We start from the raw sequence: 18,709 nt of genomic DNA, 5'->3' as shown, positions 1-18,709 counted from the left end.
GGGAAATCCCTGGAGTGATTTTTTTTTTAACATAAATAAGATGATGCCATCTCCCTGTTCAAAATATTGCAATGGATTTCCTTAAAAAAAAAAAAAATCACACTCCTCCCTCTAACTACATCTAGACTGGTCTGGAACACTCCAGTCAGCTTTAAGAAACTTCTTTTCATCTCCTCTCACTAGGCTTATTTTGATCTCAGGACCTTTGTATTTGCTCTTTCCTCTGCCTAGAGTACAGTCCGCATGGCTTACTCTTTTATTTTAGTCAAATCCCTACTGAAGGTTGCCTCTTATGAGAGAGACCTGACTGGTGGTACAGGGGTTAAGACTTTGCTTCCAATGCAGTGGGTGCAGGTTGGATCCCTGGTTGGGAAGCTAAGATCCCACATGCCTCATGGCCAAAAAAATCAAAGCATAAAGAAGAAGCAATATTGTAACAAATGCAATAAAAACTTTAAAAATGGTCCACATCAAAACTATCTTTAAAACAAGAAAGCATCCCAAATTTCATTACAGTTTCTCAGTTCAGTTCTGTCGCTCAGTCATGTCCGACTCTTTGTGACCCCATGAACTGCAGCATGCCAGGCCTCCCTGTCCATCACCAGCTCCTGGAGTTCACTCAGACTCACGTCCATTGAGTCAGTGATGCCATCCAGCCATCTCATCCCCTTCTCTTCCTGCCCTCAATCTTTCCCAGCATCAGGGTCTTTGCTAATGAGTCAGCTCTTCGCATCAGCTGCCACAAATCCTGTGAACACCATATTAAGTATTTGTGTGTTCTTTCTCTGCCTCCCTCACTAGACTGTAAGCTCCATGAGAGCAGGGAGTTTGCCTTGTTCTCTAATGGGCCCCCATACTCCAAATGGTGTTGGCACATGGTGAGTATTGAATACATGTTTGTTGAATGAATAAATGAATAAGCAGAGTTATGAGCCAGCCCATTTTAATCCAGAGGTCACAAGTTAGAGACTGGTCCGACACATAAAATTATTTTGTTAACATGATGTTATTATCTGTTAGTGTTTTTGTTTTCTCAAAAATTTGAATTAGTTGACAATTTTTATAAATTATGAGATTTTATATAAACATTTGGGGATAAAAATCGAGATATTTTGGTATTGGGGATTTCTTATCAACAATCACATCATGTTTATTAGCACAGGTTCCTTTTAGACAGGATTTAGCCCAGACCCCTCTGCCCTCTATTATTTCCTGACACCAGTAACTTTCTTGCACCTGGCTGCCTTCACTCTTGTGTGATCTGCCTGGCCATGCAGGCTTTCCGACCCTAGAAAAAGCATATTTGCTGTAAGTTTGCCAACATTTGTCTACATGTCAGTGTAATTTTTCACGTCTGCCTTAGAAGTGAAATTGGTCTCATGCTGGAGCTCCGAGTCATATTCATACTGAGACACACGTTTCAGGTTTGGGTGCCATTCTAGTTGCCAAACAGTTACCCAGCATGACAAACTCTACAAAGAAACGTTACAAGTAGGAGAATGGAAAGACTTAATTATGTTTCAAACTAGTTTTCAACTTTGGAAGGTTATTCTTTAAAACATTAAAACACACATCAGTTCAGTTCAGTCGCTCAGTTGTGTTCAACTCTTGCGACCCCATGAATCACAGCACGCCAGGCCTCCCTGTCCATCACCAACTCCACGAGTTCACTCAGACTTACATCCATTGAGTCAGTGATGCCATCCAGCCATCTCATCCTCTGTCGTCCCCTTCTCCTCCTGCCCCCAATCCCTCCCAGCATCAGAGTCTTTTCCAATGAGTCAACTCTAAACACACATAGGTAGATTTAAAACAGTTTCTTTTCAAACTGCGTAAACATTTGACCCAGATGTTTACCTAATGTGATTCATTTACATTGTGTGTGGGGCATACCCAGTTGTCCTACAAAAGAAATCATGAGTTTAACAGAAGATGGCTGCATAGTTAGTTTGAAATAGAAATGTAGGTACAGTAGCAAGAACTAAGTCATTTTGCTCACTGAATAACCAGTGCCTATGTATTTTAGGGACTTGAATACTTAAGCATCTGCTGTGTGTCAGGAAACTGTGCTAGGCAATTGCAGAAGTTGTATTCTGTCTGATAGGCTAGGGGTTGCAGACAGCAAAAACTTAACAAAACAAACAAGTATACTATACTATACACAGTAGGAGTTAATAAGTGCTGTAGGTGTAAAGGAAAGTGGAGTAGAAAGACGAGATGGGGAGACCTGACCATTTCCTATCCTTAGCAGTGTGGTCATATTGAAAAGATGAGACTTGAATAAGAGCTAAGAGAAGTAAAGGTTTTAGCCAAGTGGATCTGTTGGGGGAAAGCCTTCTTGGAGAAGGACGGACTTAGGTGAAGTCTTAAGGAAAAGGGTGCCTTGTGTTGAACACATGCTGAACAGTGTGCTGACTGACAGTGCAGTTGGCCAGAGTGAAGAGTAAGTACATGAACACACACTCTGCTCTCCATAGGAGTCATCTGTGCTTAGTCGCTTAGCCGTGTCCAACTCTTTGCGACCCCATCGACTGTAGCCCACCAGGCTCCTCTGTCCATGGGGATTCTCCAGGCAAGAATACTGGAGTGGGTTGCCACTCTCTTCTCCAGGGGATCTTTCCAACCCAGGGACAGAACCCAGGTCTCCTGCATTGCAGGCAGATTCTTTCCCGTCTGCGCCACCAGGGAAGCCTAAGAATACTGGAGTGGGTAGCCTATCCCTCCGCCAGGGAACCTTCCCAACCCAGGAATCGAACCAGGATCTCCTGCATTGCAGGGCAGATTCTTTACCAGCTGAGCTACCAGGGAAGCCCAGGGAGTCATGTAGTCTAACTAAGGAATACTTTTCACCTATTTTTGATTAATCTTTATTTTGATTTGGCCATCAACTGAGCATTGGAGACTTCATAAGAGTATGAGAGGCATTTTCAGCACTACAGGCTCAATTTAAAAAAAATTTTTTAAACTGGAATATAATTGTTTTACAATGTTGTGTTAGTGTCTGCTGTGCAATGAAGCAAATCAGCAGTATGTGTACATATATCCTCTCTCTCTTGAGCCTCCCTCCCACTGCCCCCCATACCACCCCTCTAGATCATCACAGAGCACTAATCTGAGCTCCTGGTGCTATACAGCAGCTTCCCATTTTTGTAAGGAGAACTTAAGCAATTGGCCCCTCTTGGCCCTGCAGTAGAAGATACCTTAACCCTAAGCTCCTGTTCATGTGTAGCTAATTCTCCTGAATTGTCTGCCCTTTCATGATTGCCAGCCCACTCTCTTGTTCCAAATATCTAACAAATGCAGATGATTTTCAGAGGAGTCCATGAGAAAAAGAATAAGAACTGAAATTTGTTATTTCACTCCACAAGTTCATTCACCTCCACTAAGTAATACATACAGTTCAAGAGCACCCTGTGAACATCTCCCTAACAGAGCTCTGTGTCTCCTCAATGCAGCTGCTTGCCAAGGACTGGCCCTTTGGGGTTGAGATGTGTAAGCTGGTGCCTTTCATTCAGAAGGCCTCCGTGGGCATCACTGTGCTGAGTCTATGTGCTCTAAGTATTGACAGGTAAGAGCATGTATCTAAGCGACATATATCCTGACCACGATCCTAGTGGTTGCTACGTTACTTAGAAAGTAAACTGTAATTCAATAAAAACCAGGCTCTGCCAGCTTGGCAATTGATTCTGTTTTGTTCTTCAGATATCGAGCTGTTGCTTCTTGGAGTCGGATTAAAGGAATCGGGGTTCCAAAATGGACAGCAGTAGAAATTGTTTTAATTTGGGTGGTCTCCGTGGTTCTGGCTGTCCCTGAGGCTGTGGGTTTTGATATAATTACCAGTGATCACATAGGAAATAAACTGAGAATCTGCTTGCTCCATCCCACTCAGAAAACAGCATTTATGCAGGTAAATTTTACTTTTTTTTTCCCTTTTCTGCTCTTGCCTTATAAATGTTTAGCTATTTCCCCCCAATCTCTTCTTCTTGGGAAATTATTGATTTATGACTATCCTTGGCATAAATTAAAAGTGTAGGTCCCAGGACCTCAGGGTTAACAGCGGGACTAGTGACCCATGCTGCAAGAAGCTAGGTCATTACTTCTCCAAGAATTCCCTGATTCTCAGGAATACAGATAAGCCAAGTTGACATAAGAGAATCGATTGGAATTTATAGCTTTCCGACTCAAATTCACATAAGAACTGGCAGCTACAACATATTTTGCATTAAGCAACACAGCAGTCATTGGAGGCAGTGTGTGGTTAAAGGAATGATCAAGGAGAAGTCCCTCGTATGGACAGACTGGTAGAAATCTGTGACTCCATGAATCTTGGTATGAATGACAAGCTTGTCCTCTCTCTAAAGGGAAAGCTGCTATTGCAAAGAACTTCATCTTGTCTATTTATTTAAGAGTGTTTAATTAGGGAATGGGGAAAAATAGCAATGCTGGTCATCAGAAAATAGACCCTAAGTAAAAAAGGCTCTTCCCAACAGAAAGGGTGAGGAGAAGTTAATGCAAAGGGAGTGGGTCCAAATGTCACAAATAATTATTTTCTATTTTACACATAAGTTTATATAAGATTTTATGTATATGTGTATAGATCATGATAAACAAAAGACTAAAGAGGGGCTTTAATGGGAAACTGAAACTGAAAATGCCGTTTCCTTGTTTCTTATTAGTTGCAATAGAAAAAGTACTGCATGGGTGTGCGCTAAGTCGCAGTCGTGTCCCAATCTTTGCGACCCCATGGATCACCTCCACCAGGCACCTCTGTCCATGGGATCATCCAGGCAAGAATACTAGAGTGGGTTGCTGTGCTCTCCTCCAGGGGATTGTTGCAACCCAGGGATCGAACCCGCATCTCTTATGTCTCTTGCATTGGCAAGCGGGTTCCTTACCATAGGACTACCTGGGAAGCCCAAAGTACTGCATAGATTCCATAACTTCTGTTCCAACAGAGACGTATCTGGAACAACAGTCTTTAAAAGGAAAAGGAAAAAAGAACGAGTAAGAGAGAAGTCATTTTATAAGCAATTTTGATTTTTAGTTGATAGCTTAGATGTATACATTCCTGAGCTAAATGATTACCATAGACCTCTTCCTACCTGCTTTCCCCAGAAACAAACTTGTTAAAAAGTGAGAAGTTCCCCAAAACACTAGAATATCTTTACACATCAAGATGTGGTATTTCACACAAGAAGTTCCTTTCACTTGTGTGAAGACAAAAATATTTGAGTTATCAATTTTGCCCAATTGCTTACATTTTTATATATAATTATAGCACACTGCCTTAGAGAATTGAAACACCTTTTAGGAAAAGTTTGTTTCATTTAATTTAATTTTTTGTTCAGCAGACAAAAAATTCTACATAGTAGAATAAAGATTCTACTGAAAGATTCTACATAGTATTTATAAAATGGATCTACTTTAGAAGATTATTCCTTGATGAGCATTTTTTAATATCTGATATGTAAGATTTTCTTACAGAGGAATATTAACTATAACATCCTTTCTTCCTCATAGTTTTACAAGACAGCTAAAGACTGGTGGCTATTTAGTTTCTATTTCTGCCTGCCGCTGGCCATCACTGCATTGTTTTATACCCTGATGACTTGTGAAATGTTGAGAAAGAAGAGTGGTATGCAAATTGCCTTAAATGATCACTTAAAACAGGTAAGGAAATAGAAATATTTGCTGACTCATGATTATAATTCCAATTATGAATATGAAAATAATTGTAGTGATAATAAACTAAAAGTATCATATACTAGAGCATAATTCCTTTTTCTTAGTCTGATATTTTTAATATGGTTTATACTATCTACCTGGAGATACCCTACATAATCTAAAGGAATGTAAAAAGAGCCATCAATTTTTTAGATAAACCATTTTTTATTGGTGTATAATTGCTTGGCAGTGCTGTGTTAGTTTCTGCTGTGCAGTGAAGTGAATCAGCTGTATGTATACATAGATCCCCCCCTTCTTGGACCTCCCTCTCACCACCGCCCATCCCACTCAGCTAGGTCATCACAGAGCACTGAGCTGAGCTCTCTGTGTAATACTGCAGGTTCCCGCTATCCATTTACACATGGTAGTATATTCATGTCAAGCCTAATCTCCCAGTTCATCCTACCCTCCTCTCCCCTGCTTGGTGTCCACACATCCTTTCTCTGTGTCTGTGTCTCTATTCCTGCCCTGCAAATAGGTTCATCTGTACCGTTTTTCTAGATTCCACATATCAGATCAGATCAGCCGCTCAGTCGTGTCTGACTCTTTGCCACCCCATGAATCGCAGCATGCAGGCCTCCCTGTCCATCACCAACTCCAGGAGTTCACTCAGACTCACGTCCATCGAGTCAGTGATGCCATCCAGCCATCTCATCCTCTGTCGTCCCCTTCTCCTCCTGCCCCCAATCCCTCCCAGCATCAGAGTCTTTTCCAATGAGTCAACTCTTCGCATGAGGTGGCCAAGTACTGGAGTTTCAGCTTTAGCATCATTCCTTCCAAAGAAATCCCAGGGCTGATCTCCTTCAGAATGGACTGGTTGGATCTCCTTGCAGTCCAAGGGACTCTCAAGAGTCTTCTCCAACACCACAGTTCAAAAGCATCAATTCTTCGGTGCTCAGCTTTCTTCACAGTCCAACTCTCACATCCATACATGACCACAGGAAAAACCATAGCCTTGACTAGACGAACCTTTGTTGGCCAAGTAATGTCTCTGCTTTTGAATATGCTATCTAGGTTGGTCATAACTTTCCTTCCAAGGAGTAAGCGTCTTTTAATTTCATGGCTGCAGTCACCATCTGCAGTGATTTTGGAGCCCAGAAAAATAAAGTCTGACACTATTTCCACTGTTTCCCCATCTACTTCCCATGAGGTGATGGGACCGGATGCCATGATCTTTGTTTTCTGAGTGTAGAGCTTTAAGCCAACTTTTTCACTCTCCTCTTTCACTTTCATCAAGAGGCTTTTTAGTTCCTCTTCACTTTCTGTCATAAGGGTGGTGTCATCTGCATATCTGAGGTGATTGATATTTCTCCCGGATATCTTGATTCCAGCTTGTGTTTCTTCCAGTCCAGCGTTTTTCATGATGTACTCTGCATATAAGTTAAATAAATAGGGTAACAATATACAGCCTTGACGAACTCCTTTTCCTATTTGGAACCAGTCTGTTGTTCCATGTCCAGTTCTAACTGTTGCTTCCTGACCTGCATACAAATTTCTCAAGAGGCAGATCAGGTGGTCTGGTATTCCCATGTCTTTCAGAATTTTCCACAGTTTATTGTGATCCACACAGCCAAAGGCTTTGGCACAGTCAATAAAGCAGAAATAGATGTTTTTCTGGAACTCTCTTGCTTTTTCCATGATCCAGCGGATGTTGGCAACTTGGTCTCTGGTTCCTCTGCCATTTCTAAAACCAGCTTGAACATCAGAAGTTCATGGTTCACATATTGCTGAAGCCTGGCTTGGAGAATTTTGAGCATTACTTTACTAGCGTGTGAGACGAGTGCAATTGTGTGGTAGTTTGAGCATCCTTTGGCATTGCCTTTCTTGGGATTGGAATGAAAACTGACCTTTTCCAGTCCTGTGGCCACTGCTGAGTTTTCCAAATTTGCTGGCATATTGAGTGCAGCACTTTCACAGCATCATCTTTCAGGATTTGAAATAGCTAACTGGAATTCATCACCTCCACTAGCTTTGTTCGTAGTGATGCTTTCTAAGGGCCACTTGACTTCACATTCCAGGATGTCTGGCTCTAGGTCAGTGGTCACACCATCGTGATTATCTGGGTCGTGAAGATCTTTTTTGTACAGTTCTTCTGTGTATTCTTGCCACCTCTTCTTAATATCTTCTTCTTCTGTTAGGCCCATACCATTTCTGTCCTTTATTGAGCCCAACTTTGCATGAAATGTTCCTTTGGTATCTCTAATTTTCTTGAAGAGATCCCTAGTCTTTCCCATTCTGTTGTTTTCCTCTATTTCTTTGCATTGATCGCTGAAGAAGGCTTTCTTATCTCTTCTTGCTATTCTTTGGAACTCTGCATTCAGATATTTATATCTTTCCTTTTCTCCTTTGCTTTTTGCTTCTCTTCTTTTCACAGCTATTTGTAAGGCCTCCCCAGACAGCCATTTTTCTTTTTTGCATTTCTTTTCCATGTGGATGGTCTTGATCCCTGTCTCCTGTAAATGTCACGAGCCTTATTCCATAGCTCATCAGGCACTCTATCTATCAGATCTAGGCTCTTAAATCTATTTCTCGCTTCCTCTGTATAATCACAAGGGATTTGATTTAGGTCATACTTGAATGGTCTAGTGGTTTTCCCTACTTGCTTCAATTTAAGTCTGAATTTGGCAATAAGGAGTTCATAGTCTGAGCCACAATTAGATCCTGGTCTTGTTTTTGCTGACTGTATAGAGCTTCTCCATCTTTGGCTGCAAAGAATATAATCAATCTGATTTCGGTGTTGACCATCTGGTGATGTCCATGTGTAGAGTCTTCTCTTGTGTTGTTGGAAGAGGGTGTTTGTTATGACCAGTGCATTTTCTTGGCAAAACTCTATTAGTCTTTGCCTTGCTTCATTCCGTATTCCAAGGCCAAATTTGCCTGTTACTTCAGGTGGTTTTTGACTTCCTACTTTTGCATTCCAGTCCCCTATAATGAAAAAGACATCTTTTTTGTGTGTTAGTTCTAAAATGTCTTGTAGGTCTTCATAGAACCGTTCAACTTTAGCTTCTTCAGCGTTACTGGTTGGGGCATAGACTTGGATTACTGTGATATTGAATGGTTTGCCTTGGAAACGAACAGAGATCATTATGTCGTTTTTAAGATTGCATCCAAGTACTGCATTTCAAACTCTTTTGTTGACCATGATGGCTACTCCATTTCTTCTGAGGGATTCCTGCCCGCAGTAGTAGATATAATGGTCATCTGAGTTAAATTCACCCATTCCAGTCCATCTCTAGGATGAGAGGAAGGGCCGGCTAGTTAGGGGGGTTTAAATGGACATGTACACACAGCTATATTTAAAATGAATAACCAACAAGGACCTACTATATTAGCACATAGACTTCTCCTAAATGTTGTGTGGCAGCCTGGATGGGAGGGGAGTTTGAGGGAAAAGGGATTCATGTATATGTATGGCTGAGTCCCTTTGCTGTTCACCTGAAACTACCACAGCATTGTTTATTGGCTATGCTACTGCTGCTGCTAAGTTGCTTCAGTCGTGTCCGGCTCTGTGTGACCCCAGAGACGGAAGCCCACCAGGCTCCCCTGTCCCTGGGATTCTCCAGGCAAGAACACTGGAGTGGGTTGCCATTTCCTTCTCCAATGCATGAAAGTGAAAAGTGAAAGTGAAGTCGCTCAGTCGTGTCTGACCCTCAGCAACCCCATGGACTGCAGCCTACCAGGCTCCCCTGTCCCTGGAATTCTCCAGGCAAGAACACTGGAGTGGGTTGCCATTTCCTTCCCCAATGCGTGAAAGTGAAAACGGAAAGTGAAGTTGCTCACTCGTGTCTGACTCCTAGCGACCCCATGGACTGCAGCTCACCAGGCTCCTCTGTCTATGGGATTTTCCAGGCAAGAGTACTGGAGTGGGGTGCCATTGCCTTCTCCTTATTGGCTATACCCCAATACAAAATGAAAAGTTTAAAGAAAAAGATGAGTCTCTAGTCATTTAGGTTCTAATTCACAGTAACTATTTAGTTTAAAACTCTGTATCCTGAATTTTTACAAATGCCACTGACTTTTTGTAAACAGTATTAAACATTTTTTTTGGAAAGAGAGAATGCTATGATTATAATGAGCCATCCATTACAGAGTCTGATTGTGGTTTTATTTCAGAGACGGGAAGTGGCCAAAACAGTATTTTGCCTGGTCCTTGTCTTTGCTCTGTGTTGGCTTCCTCTTCATCTTAGCAGGATTTTGAAGCTCACTCTTTATGATCAGCATGATCCCCGTAGATGTGAATTTTTAAGGTAAGTAAGGTAAAATAGAAATAGTTGTGTAAATAAATGCCATTCAGAAGTTTTTCCATTGATTCCTTTCATTGGCAGGAAGAGAGAGTACCATTTTTCTAATCCTAAAGCAATTTAAGATGCCCCCCACCTTTTTTTTTACTTTTACTTCTATTTCCAATGGAGAAGTAAGGGGAGCTTTGGAGAACGCTGAGAATGGAGAGCCAGGGCTGTCCAAGTGAGTGAGTGCATGATTGAAAATACCAGATCTGGTTCTCCATTGCACTTTGTAAATCCTTTCTTTTTTAGACAGCCTGGGCACTTACGAAATATATTTCATTTTAAGGCAGAGAATTGAGCATGGGAGTGGGAATAGCAGTTAATGATATGACAGGGACAGAGAATAAGAGAAAGAGAGAGACAGAAGCAAAGAGAAAGAGAGAGAGAGAGAGATCAAAATCAGCAAAGACTAGTGATAAAGTTAAAATAACTATAAATGGGTAATTTTTAAATTTATAAAGCATAAAAGTCTTTAAAGGATTTGTGCTCATAGCACATAAATAAAATTTCATATTATTTTTGCAGCTTTTTGTTGGTATTGGACTACATTGGCATCAACATGGCCTCCCTGAATTCCTGTATTAACCCAATAGCTCTGTATTTGGTGAGCAAAAGATTCAAAAACTGCTTTAAGGTAAGACAGTATTCGAAAATCAAAAACCCTTGTAATCTGGTATCAAATATAACCCTTACAAACTATTAACATTTCTATCCAGAGAGATCTAGTCAACTGTTTTATAATTTTCCCTTGTATTACATGATAGATGATTGTTTAAATATAAATTTTGCTCATAAATCACTATAATTGATTTCTCCCTACAAATCCCAGTCAACCATTCACTACTGCCTCAACCAATCAGTTTTACTCATAGAATTACTCAGAAAATGAATAAAAAATTACATGCATTGATATATGAATGCTCTCACATGATAAAATAAGAGCTACACATGAATTAAATGCACTATTTCCCTTTTTGCAAGATTTTGGACTAGGTAGCCCACTCCTAATTATAACTATGTTAGTCTCCTTTTTCATACACAGGTGAGAATTACAAGTCAAACAAAGCAGCTTAATTCAAGTTCTACCTTCACTTTTCTGTCTTCATTCAATAGCAGTGTTCCTTGATATAGAATACGTGAAATTATTCCTCATTTGCCTGCTTCCATTTGTGTGTAACATCCATCCATTCATTCACTCCTTCAGTTACCTAGTATGGAATAAAACATTCCTTCCCTTATATCCACTTATTCTTAGTGTAACCAAACCTAGGTTGGCTGCTTGTGCTCATACACCAATAATTCCAGAGGCAAGTGTTAATAAAGAAGAAAAATACTTTCATCAGAAAAGCCAGCAATCTAGGGAGATGGTGGATTCGGGTGCAGAGACCGACTCTAAAGATTCTATTCAGTCATGACAATTTTTAAAGGGAAAAATGGAGGGAGAAGAATCTCAGTGAATCATCCAGGCAGAAGGTTGGGTTCTGCCTCTCCATGGAAGGCAGACAATCTGGCTCTCTCTTCAGATGTTATCTTGCCAAGTGATCTGCTTGCAGGATCCCTTGGGGGGATTGCTGTGGGTTCAGACCTAGTCCCGCTTCTTTTTATCTAGGAAAAGCATCAACAGGTTAGACAAGGCATCTTGTGTACCCAGTTGAGCATTAAGTCAGGAGTCAGTTTCAATTGCTTAGTGATCAAATCTCTAGGGGTGTGTTAGTTGCTCAGTCACGTCCAACTCTTTGTGACCCCATGGTCTGTAGCCCACCAGGCTCCTCTACCCATGGAATTCTCCAAGCAAGAATACTGGACTGGGCCATTCCCTTCTCCAGGGGATTTTCCCAACCCAGGGATTGAACCTCGGTCTTCTGCATTGCAGGCAGATTCTTTATCCTCTGAGCCACCAGAGAAGCCTATAATTAGGTTCTTTTAAGGTTAGAAGTGAACAGAAATAGGTAAACAGGAAAGGGACAAAGGAGCTGTTTTCAGTTCCCCACTGTCAACCACCATTCCATTTCTATGGAATTAGGGGTGAAGTTCTAGGGCACCATATTCTCAGAGTGGAAGACGTCAACATGGGTCTGTAGCATCTCTTTGCTGACAATTTTAGTTCTGTACTTAAATATATGGGGGGAACAAGCTACAATTATTTTGATGCCCACAAAGTTACAGATTATTATGGATGTATGGGTATGGTAATATTTCCACTTGCATAGGAAAAAAGCTTTGAGTTATATATTTATCAAATATTAAGAATATTCCTCAAGTAATCAAGAGTAAGTATCCAAGAATTGAGTGTCTTTCTATTTCATTTTAATTAAAAGATGAAGAAGTTTAATTATATACATTTTTCTTCAATGTAGCTTCTACTTTAAAAACTTATCATATACTACTTCTGTAGTTATATGTTTTTAAGGGGAAAATAAGAGGGCATGGCAAGAAAGTGGCCCAAGAATTGCTGTTCATGCAGAGAAAGCCAGAATTCTGGTGAGCAAGGAGGGTTGTGATAGTGTAACTTGATGTAAACTTATAACGAAGTTACTTTGCTTTGTGCAGTCATGTTTATGCTGCTGGTGCCAATCATTTGAAGAAAAACAGTCCTTGGAGGAAAAGCAGTCGTGCTTAAAGTTCAAAGCTAACGATCACGGATATGACAACTTCCGTTCCAGTAATAAATACAGCTCATCTTGAAAGAAGGATTATTCATTTTCTTTATTTTGGACAGAAATCATTCAAACAAAGAGGTATCTGTCAAAGTAAAACAAAACAACGTGTGTGTTTGCACAAAACAATGTACAAATGTAAGAGTGATTATTTTCTTCACACTCAAGAGTTCCACATGACGTTTGATGAGCTGTTTCCAGCATGAGAAGACAAGCAGTGAGAATTAAGAAAGCCTTATTGTGAAAGCACTTAATTCTTTACAGTTAGCACTTCACTATATTATAGCTCTTCAGAACTTCTGGTCTATTCATACACCACTTACATTTAACTTGAGTTCACTCAGAATTCCTGTGAAAGATGTTTATTTTTGTAAATTAAGGTGAATCTGATGTAAAGGAAAAATGTGTCACTGCAAAACAGAATTTGTAGATGAAATTTTAAAAAAATCTTTTAAAGTTTCACACCATTGGTAGGGATTATATTTGGAAACAACATGTGAAAATAGTTCAGCTGGTGTATTTTTGACATTAGAGATGTATTTAAATGATCAGGAGGGAGAATCAGACAGACTGAGGTTTTTGAAAATCATGCAACTTTACATTCAGATGAGATCAAATGTCACAAAGGGACAGAGAGAGAAGTTTTGGAATGCCATCCCAAAACAATGCTTTGAAATCGCCTATTCGTGTACTTGGCAAAGAAAGGACTACCTACAAATTTTTTTGAGGATTATTAAAGCTTTCTTCTTTTACCACTGTAGTTTAAAAGCTGTACATCTAGTTTTGTCATCTGTAAATACTTCGCTACAATACACAACGTGTAGGTGATTAAACAAAGGCAGGCCCCGGTGTTCATACCTTTACAACGGAGAGATGCCAGTAACCCCATCATGGACAGAATGTGAGTTGCCTGGAGCATTGACCATATGGCAAAGGAGACAGCAGCATCTTCTCTGCAATTAAGGCGGTATCTGGCATATGTACCATGTGATAGTTAAAATACTGTCTCTAAGAGCATAGCTATTACAGTCAGTGCAACAGTCACCTTTAAAACTTATTACTAACTTTTACATTATTTTTGTAAATAACTAATAGAAATGAGTTCTGGATGCAGTGCCTTCCTGTCACAGGCAAAGCTGCTATATGAGACTGTTAAGAACCTTTTAACTTTGTGCATTCTTGCCGAATTCTTTCATCTCCCCAGCAAAGTGCCTTAGGTTAACTCAGATGAGATGTGTGTGAAAGTATGTACGAGAGGGAAACGGAAGACAGAGGAAATGAGATGGGGCGGGAGGAGACCCATGGGGACAGATTCCCATTCTTAGCCTGATGTTCGTCATTGCCCTTTACATCAATGCAAAAGGTCCTGATTCTGTTCCAGCAAAACACAGTGCAATGTTCTCAGAGTGGCTTCAGGAACAAATTGGGCCCAAGAGCTTTAACTCTGTCTTAAAATATTACAGAGTTTCTGATTTTTTTTTTTTTTGGTAACCCAGAGCCACATGTTGGGAATAAATGAGCAATGCTGCTTTCCAGCACCTAAGGTGATGATACCAAAAACCCAACAATGCCAGAAAGGAAAGACAAGTCATGGATTCATATGCCACATGGAATTTATATACACATCACAGTCTTGTTTATTAATGTCTTCCTAATCACATTTTCAGATCCTTGTCATCACAAAAGACATTTTAAACTTCAGATCTTATTTTAACTTTGGGTCACTACTGTTTTCAGTTTGTTAATAGATTTTTTTATTCCTATTTAAATTTGAGCTCATTTTGTGACAATTTCATTTTGTTTCTTCCTCATTTACATTACTGTGCCCTTTCTCTGTGTCAGAATCATGGGCTGTAAACATCTTGCCAAATTTTAAACTGCACTCAGAAAGTATATACATGATTATTTATAATGAACTCATGCACAGAGTCGGACACGACTGAAGCAACTTAGCAGCAGCAGCAGCATGTTCAGTAGCTTTTCTAAAAATGGTTGATTCAAAATTTTAACAGACTGACAAAGGTTGGTAAGAAACAAACATGATTTCTCAGCATAAATAAAATCAATATGGGGAAAGGGGCTACCGTTTAATTTTCAAACATATTTTCTAGTATTAAGGACTGCATAATATAACAATGGACAAAAGTAGTGTTAACATGGTTGTAAAGCTTAAAAGACTTACAACACTTTTAGATTTTCTTTTATATTTGCTAATATGGATGTGCATTAGTATTGATAGCTTACAACATATGGCCAAAGGAATACAGTTTATAACAAAGCATGAGTAAGCTGTAACTAACTTTATAAAATTGTAATATAACCATGTAAAATAATTATATATTTTGTTTTTTCTGAGGTCACTTAAAGTGGCAACTACTATAGTTGCTAATTCTTTATGATGTAAACAAAATCAATAAAAATTTAAATTGTTTTTGAAAAAGACCAGCTTATTTTTTCAATGTGCAAGCAATAATTTATTAAACACTAATTTAGTATTAAAGTTTAAAGGAAATATAAATGTCACAAATGGACATTACTTATGTTAAACACACAACTGTAAAGAAAATATGAAAGTTCTTAAATTAAAATGCCAAGTTTCTGTTAATGGTTTATTGTTGCGAGTAACCAGATACATATATACATTCAATTTTCCGAGGTTATCTGATTGATAGTTGCCAATGGCACCTTATGTCTTTCTACCTCTGGTTTCTTGCCTGGGGAGCATTTCATTGTCTAATTATTACTGTACCATAGATGAAAGGTGAAAGGCTGAAATGAGATTTTGGAATCACTCATTTCATTTCACAAGCTCCTTTTGAGTATTTACTAAGTGCAAGATAGGATGAAATTAAGAAAATAAGAGGTCAGCTCTTACTTGATAGGAGATAGAAATGACAGCAAAAATTAGTACAAGACAAAATGAAGTGACCACTAAATAACTGTGTTTTGCAGCTCTCAAGGTTCACATGCTTGTATCTCTTAGTACACAACCTCTTTCTTCCCCTGATAAAAATAATCAAGAATTTGCATTTACTCTTTTACCAAATAATTATATAAACTCAGCCTAGTGTTCTAGAGGTTTGTATGAGTTATTCCTCACCTTTTCTGAATGTCAAGTTGCCTAATCTGAGCTGGGCATTTTGAGATATGCTTGTGTGCTAAGTCACTTCAGTCACATTCGACTCTTTGTAACCCCATGGACTGCAGCCTGCTAGACTCCTCTGTCCATGAGATTCTCCAGGCAAAGATACTGGAGTGAGTTGCCATTCCCTCCTCCAGGGGATCTTCCCAACCCAGGGATAGAACCCACATCCATCTTTTATGTCTCCTGCATTGGCAGGTCAGAGAAGGCAATGGCACCCCACTCCAGTACTTTTGCCTGGAAAACCACATGGATGGAGGAGCCTGGTAGGCTACAGTCCATGGGTTTGCTAGAGCCGGACATGACTGAGCGACTTCCCTTTCACTTTTCACTTTCATGCATTGGAGAAGGAAATGGCAACCCACTCCAGTGTTCTTGCCTGGAGAATCCCAGGGACGGCGGAGCCTGGTGAGCTGCCGTCTATGGGGTCACACAGAGTCGGACACGACTGAAGTGACTTAGCAGCAGCAGCAGCAGCATTGGCAGGTGGGTTCTTTGCCACTGGTGCCATATGGGAAGCCCCCATCTATTTTGAGATATAGATGTTCTGAATTCAGGAGCTATGTGAGAAGTACAAGAAAGCAAAACCCAGGCAGAATCCTCTCTAAGGATTCAACAAAAAGCCTTCCTTCTCTTGAACTATATGAGTTATGGAGTCACAATAATAATAATAATGCCCAAATGATTCATGATAGTAAATGTAGGCAAAACAAATACAATTTAGGTTCTTGGAAGAAAACCAAAAGATGTGGCAGCACTAAGATGGAAATGTCCAGAAATCCAAATAGTGCAGAGGCCAAACTCATGAAGAATAATGTATCTGGCTGGACTGACTCGCTTTCAGTCATTAGTTAACCACAGAAGTGACAACATTAAATAAGCAACAGACCGAATGTGTATACCCAAATCAGAAAATCCCACTGAACACTTCCAGAATGTAAGGCTCACCAGCCCAGGGAATAACTCCATCATGGTAGGAAGGCAGCATGTGTAATGGAAAAAACTCCAAATGTAAAAAAAAAAAAAAGGTGATACCCTTGATTGTTTTGACACTTTGGTTGATCTCAAACAAGTCAGTTAACATCTCAGAGTTCCAGTTGAATTACCTATAAAATATAGATATGAACACTCTTAGTCTAACTCTTATATCAAATCAACACATTTATTCCATTGTTGTTACTCTGTTGCTAAGTGGTATCAAACTCTTTGTGACCTCATGAACTGCAGCATGCCAGGCTTCCCTGTTCTTCACTGTCTCTCGGAGTTTGCTCAAACTCATGTCCACTGACATGATGCCATCCAACCATCTCATCTTCTGTCGTCCATTCTCCTCTTGCCCTCAATCTTTCCCAGCATCAGGGTCTTTTCCAATGAGTCGGCTCTTTGCATCATGTAGCCATAGTATGAACCTGAGCTTCAGGTTCAGCATCAGTCCTTCTAATGAATATTCAGAATTGATTTCCTTAAGGATTGACTGATTTAATCGCCTTACCATCTCCAGCACGACAGTTTGAAAGCATCAGTCTTAATACATAATTTTATTGTACCTTCTAAAACATAGGTATATTCAAATGCAGAAGACATAGTCCCTGTCCTTCAGAAATTCACACTCTACTGGGAGAAGTAGACAAATAAATTCAAGCAGCTAATATGTTACAGGTTCTAGAATATGGATACATACACAGTAAGAATAGACAGTTCAGAGAAACTCATCAGAGCAGTTGGAACTTGAATTGAACCTTAAAGGAAGTTTACCCAACAGACCAGGAGATAATGGCATTACTGGCAAAGTGACCATCTAATGGGGAAAAAGAGGATGAACCAGTATGGCCAGTTCAAGAAAAGGGCTGACCCACAGCATGTTGAAGGAGGAGTTATGAGAAGTGGGGCTGGAGAGATTATAGGTCATGCAGGACTGTGCTCCATGCAGAGGGGTTCGCCCTTCCCAAGGCTGAAAGTGAAAGTGACAGTCACTCAATCATGTCTGACTCTTTGCGACCCTGTGGACTGTAGCCCACCAGGCTCATCTGTCCATAGGATTCTCCAGGCAAGAGTACTGGACTGGGTTGCCATGCCCTTCTCCAGGGGATCTTCCTGACCCAGGGATCAAACACAGGTCTCCTGCATTGCAGGCAGATTCTTTACTATCTGAACCACCAGGGAAGCCCTTTATCTAAGGCTACTGTTTTTCAAATGTTTGAGGACCACATGTGCCAATCATCTGGAGGTTTGTTTAAAATGCAGATTCCTAGCCTTCAATTCATATCTTTAGAATCTCTGGGGTGGGGCCCAGAAGTCTTTAATTTAATGAAGATTTCAAGTAACTCTTATGCATCAAACACTGAGGAAGCCCTGCAATGTAGATGTTTACAGAACACCGAGTATTTAAATAAGAAGCAACAGGGTAAATTCTGTTCCCATAAGACACTGGTTTGGAAGCAGCGTGGAGCCTGACTAAGAGACAGAAAGCAAGGAGACAGAATAGAGACATGAGGGTCTGAGGGGGGAATGTGCGTGGAGAGGATGGAGGACAGACCTGGAAAGACAGGGTCATCATAACCTACTCGAGCAGAAAGATGTGGCAGGTAAAGTTTTTACGAGGTTTTTGGATGGCGGGCCATTAACCTCAATTAGCAAACTGTGGCCCAAGGGCCAAGCCAGCCTACTAACCTGTTTTCTTTCTTTCTTTCTTTCTTTTTTTTTTTTTTTGTAAATAAGGTCTGGGAAGACAGCCACATCCATTGGTTTACATATTGACTATAATTGCCTTAATAGCACAATTGTGACAGAAACTTCATGGACTGCAAAGCCTGAAGTATTTACTATTTGCCTTTACCGGAAAACATTTGCCAGTCCCTGACTTAGATAATTGATCCTCAGTGATCAATGCAAAGAAATAG

The 18,709-nt window shown here is 40.1% G+C and overlaps 1 protein-coding gene across 2 annotated transcripts in view; it reads left to right on the top strand.

The window, feature by feature from the left end:
* The window catches only part of EDNRB (endothelin receptor type B), a 32,070-nt gene extending 16,963 nt beyond the window's left edge, over positions 1–15,107 (top strand). For both annotated transcript variants that reach the window (XM_027557757.1, XM_027557758.1), the window contains exons 3-8: positions 3,456–3,568; positions 3,703–3,907; positions 5,521–5,670; positions 9,838–9,971; positions 10,536–10,644; positions 12,561–15,107. In XM_027557757.1, coding sequence (XP_027413558.1) covers positions 3,456–3,568; positions 3,703–3,907; positions 5,521–5,670; positions 9,838–9,971; positions 10,536–10,644; positions 12,561–12,695 — 846 coding nt within the window. In that variant the 3' untranslated portion in view covers positions 12,696–15,107. The remainder of the gene's footprint in view (positions 1–3,455; positions 3,569–3,702; positions 3,908–5,520; positions 5,671–9,837; positions 9,972–10,535; positions 10,645–12,560) is intronic.
* Positions 15,108–18,709: the final 3,602 nt, after the last annotated feature.

The sequence above is a fragment of the Bos indicus x Bos taurus genome, chromosome 12 (assembly GCF_003369695.1).
Source record: "Bos indicus x Bos taurus breed Angus x Brahman F1 hybrid chromosome 12, Bos_hybrid_MaternalHap_v2.0, whole genome shotgun sequence".
Taxonomy (NCBI): Eukaryota; Metazoa; Chordata; class Mammalia; order Artiodactyla; family Bovidae; genus Bos; species Bos indicus x Bos taurus.
This window is presented reverse-complemented; position numbering and strand designations above follow the sequence as displayed.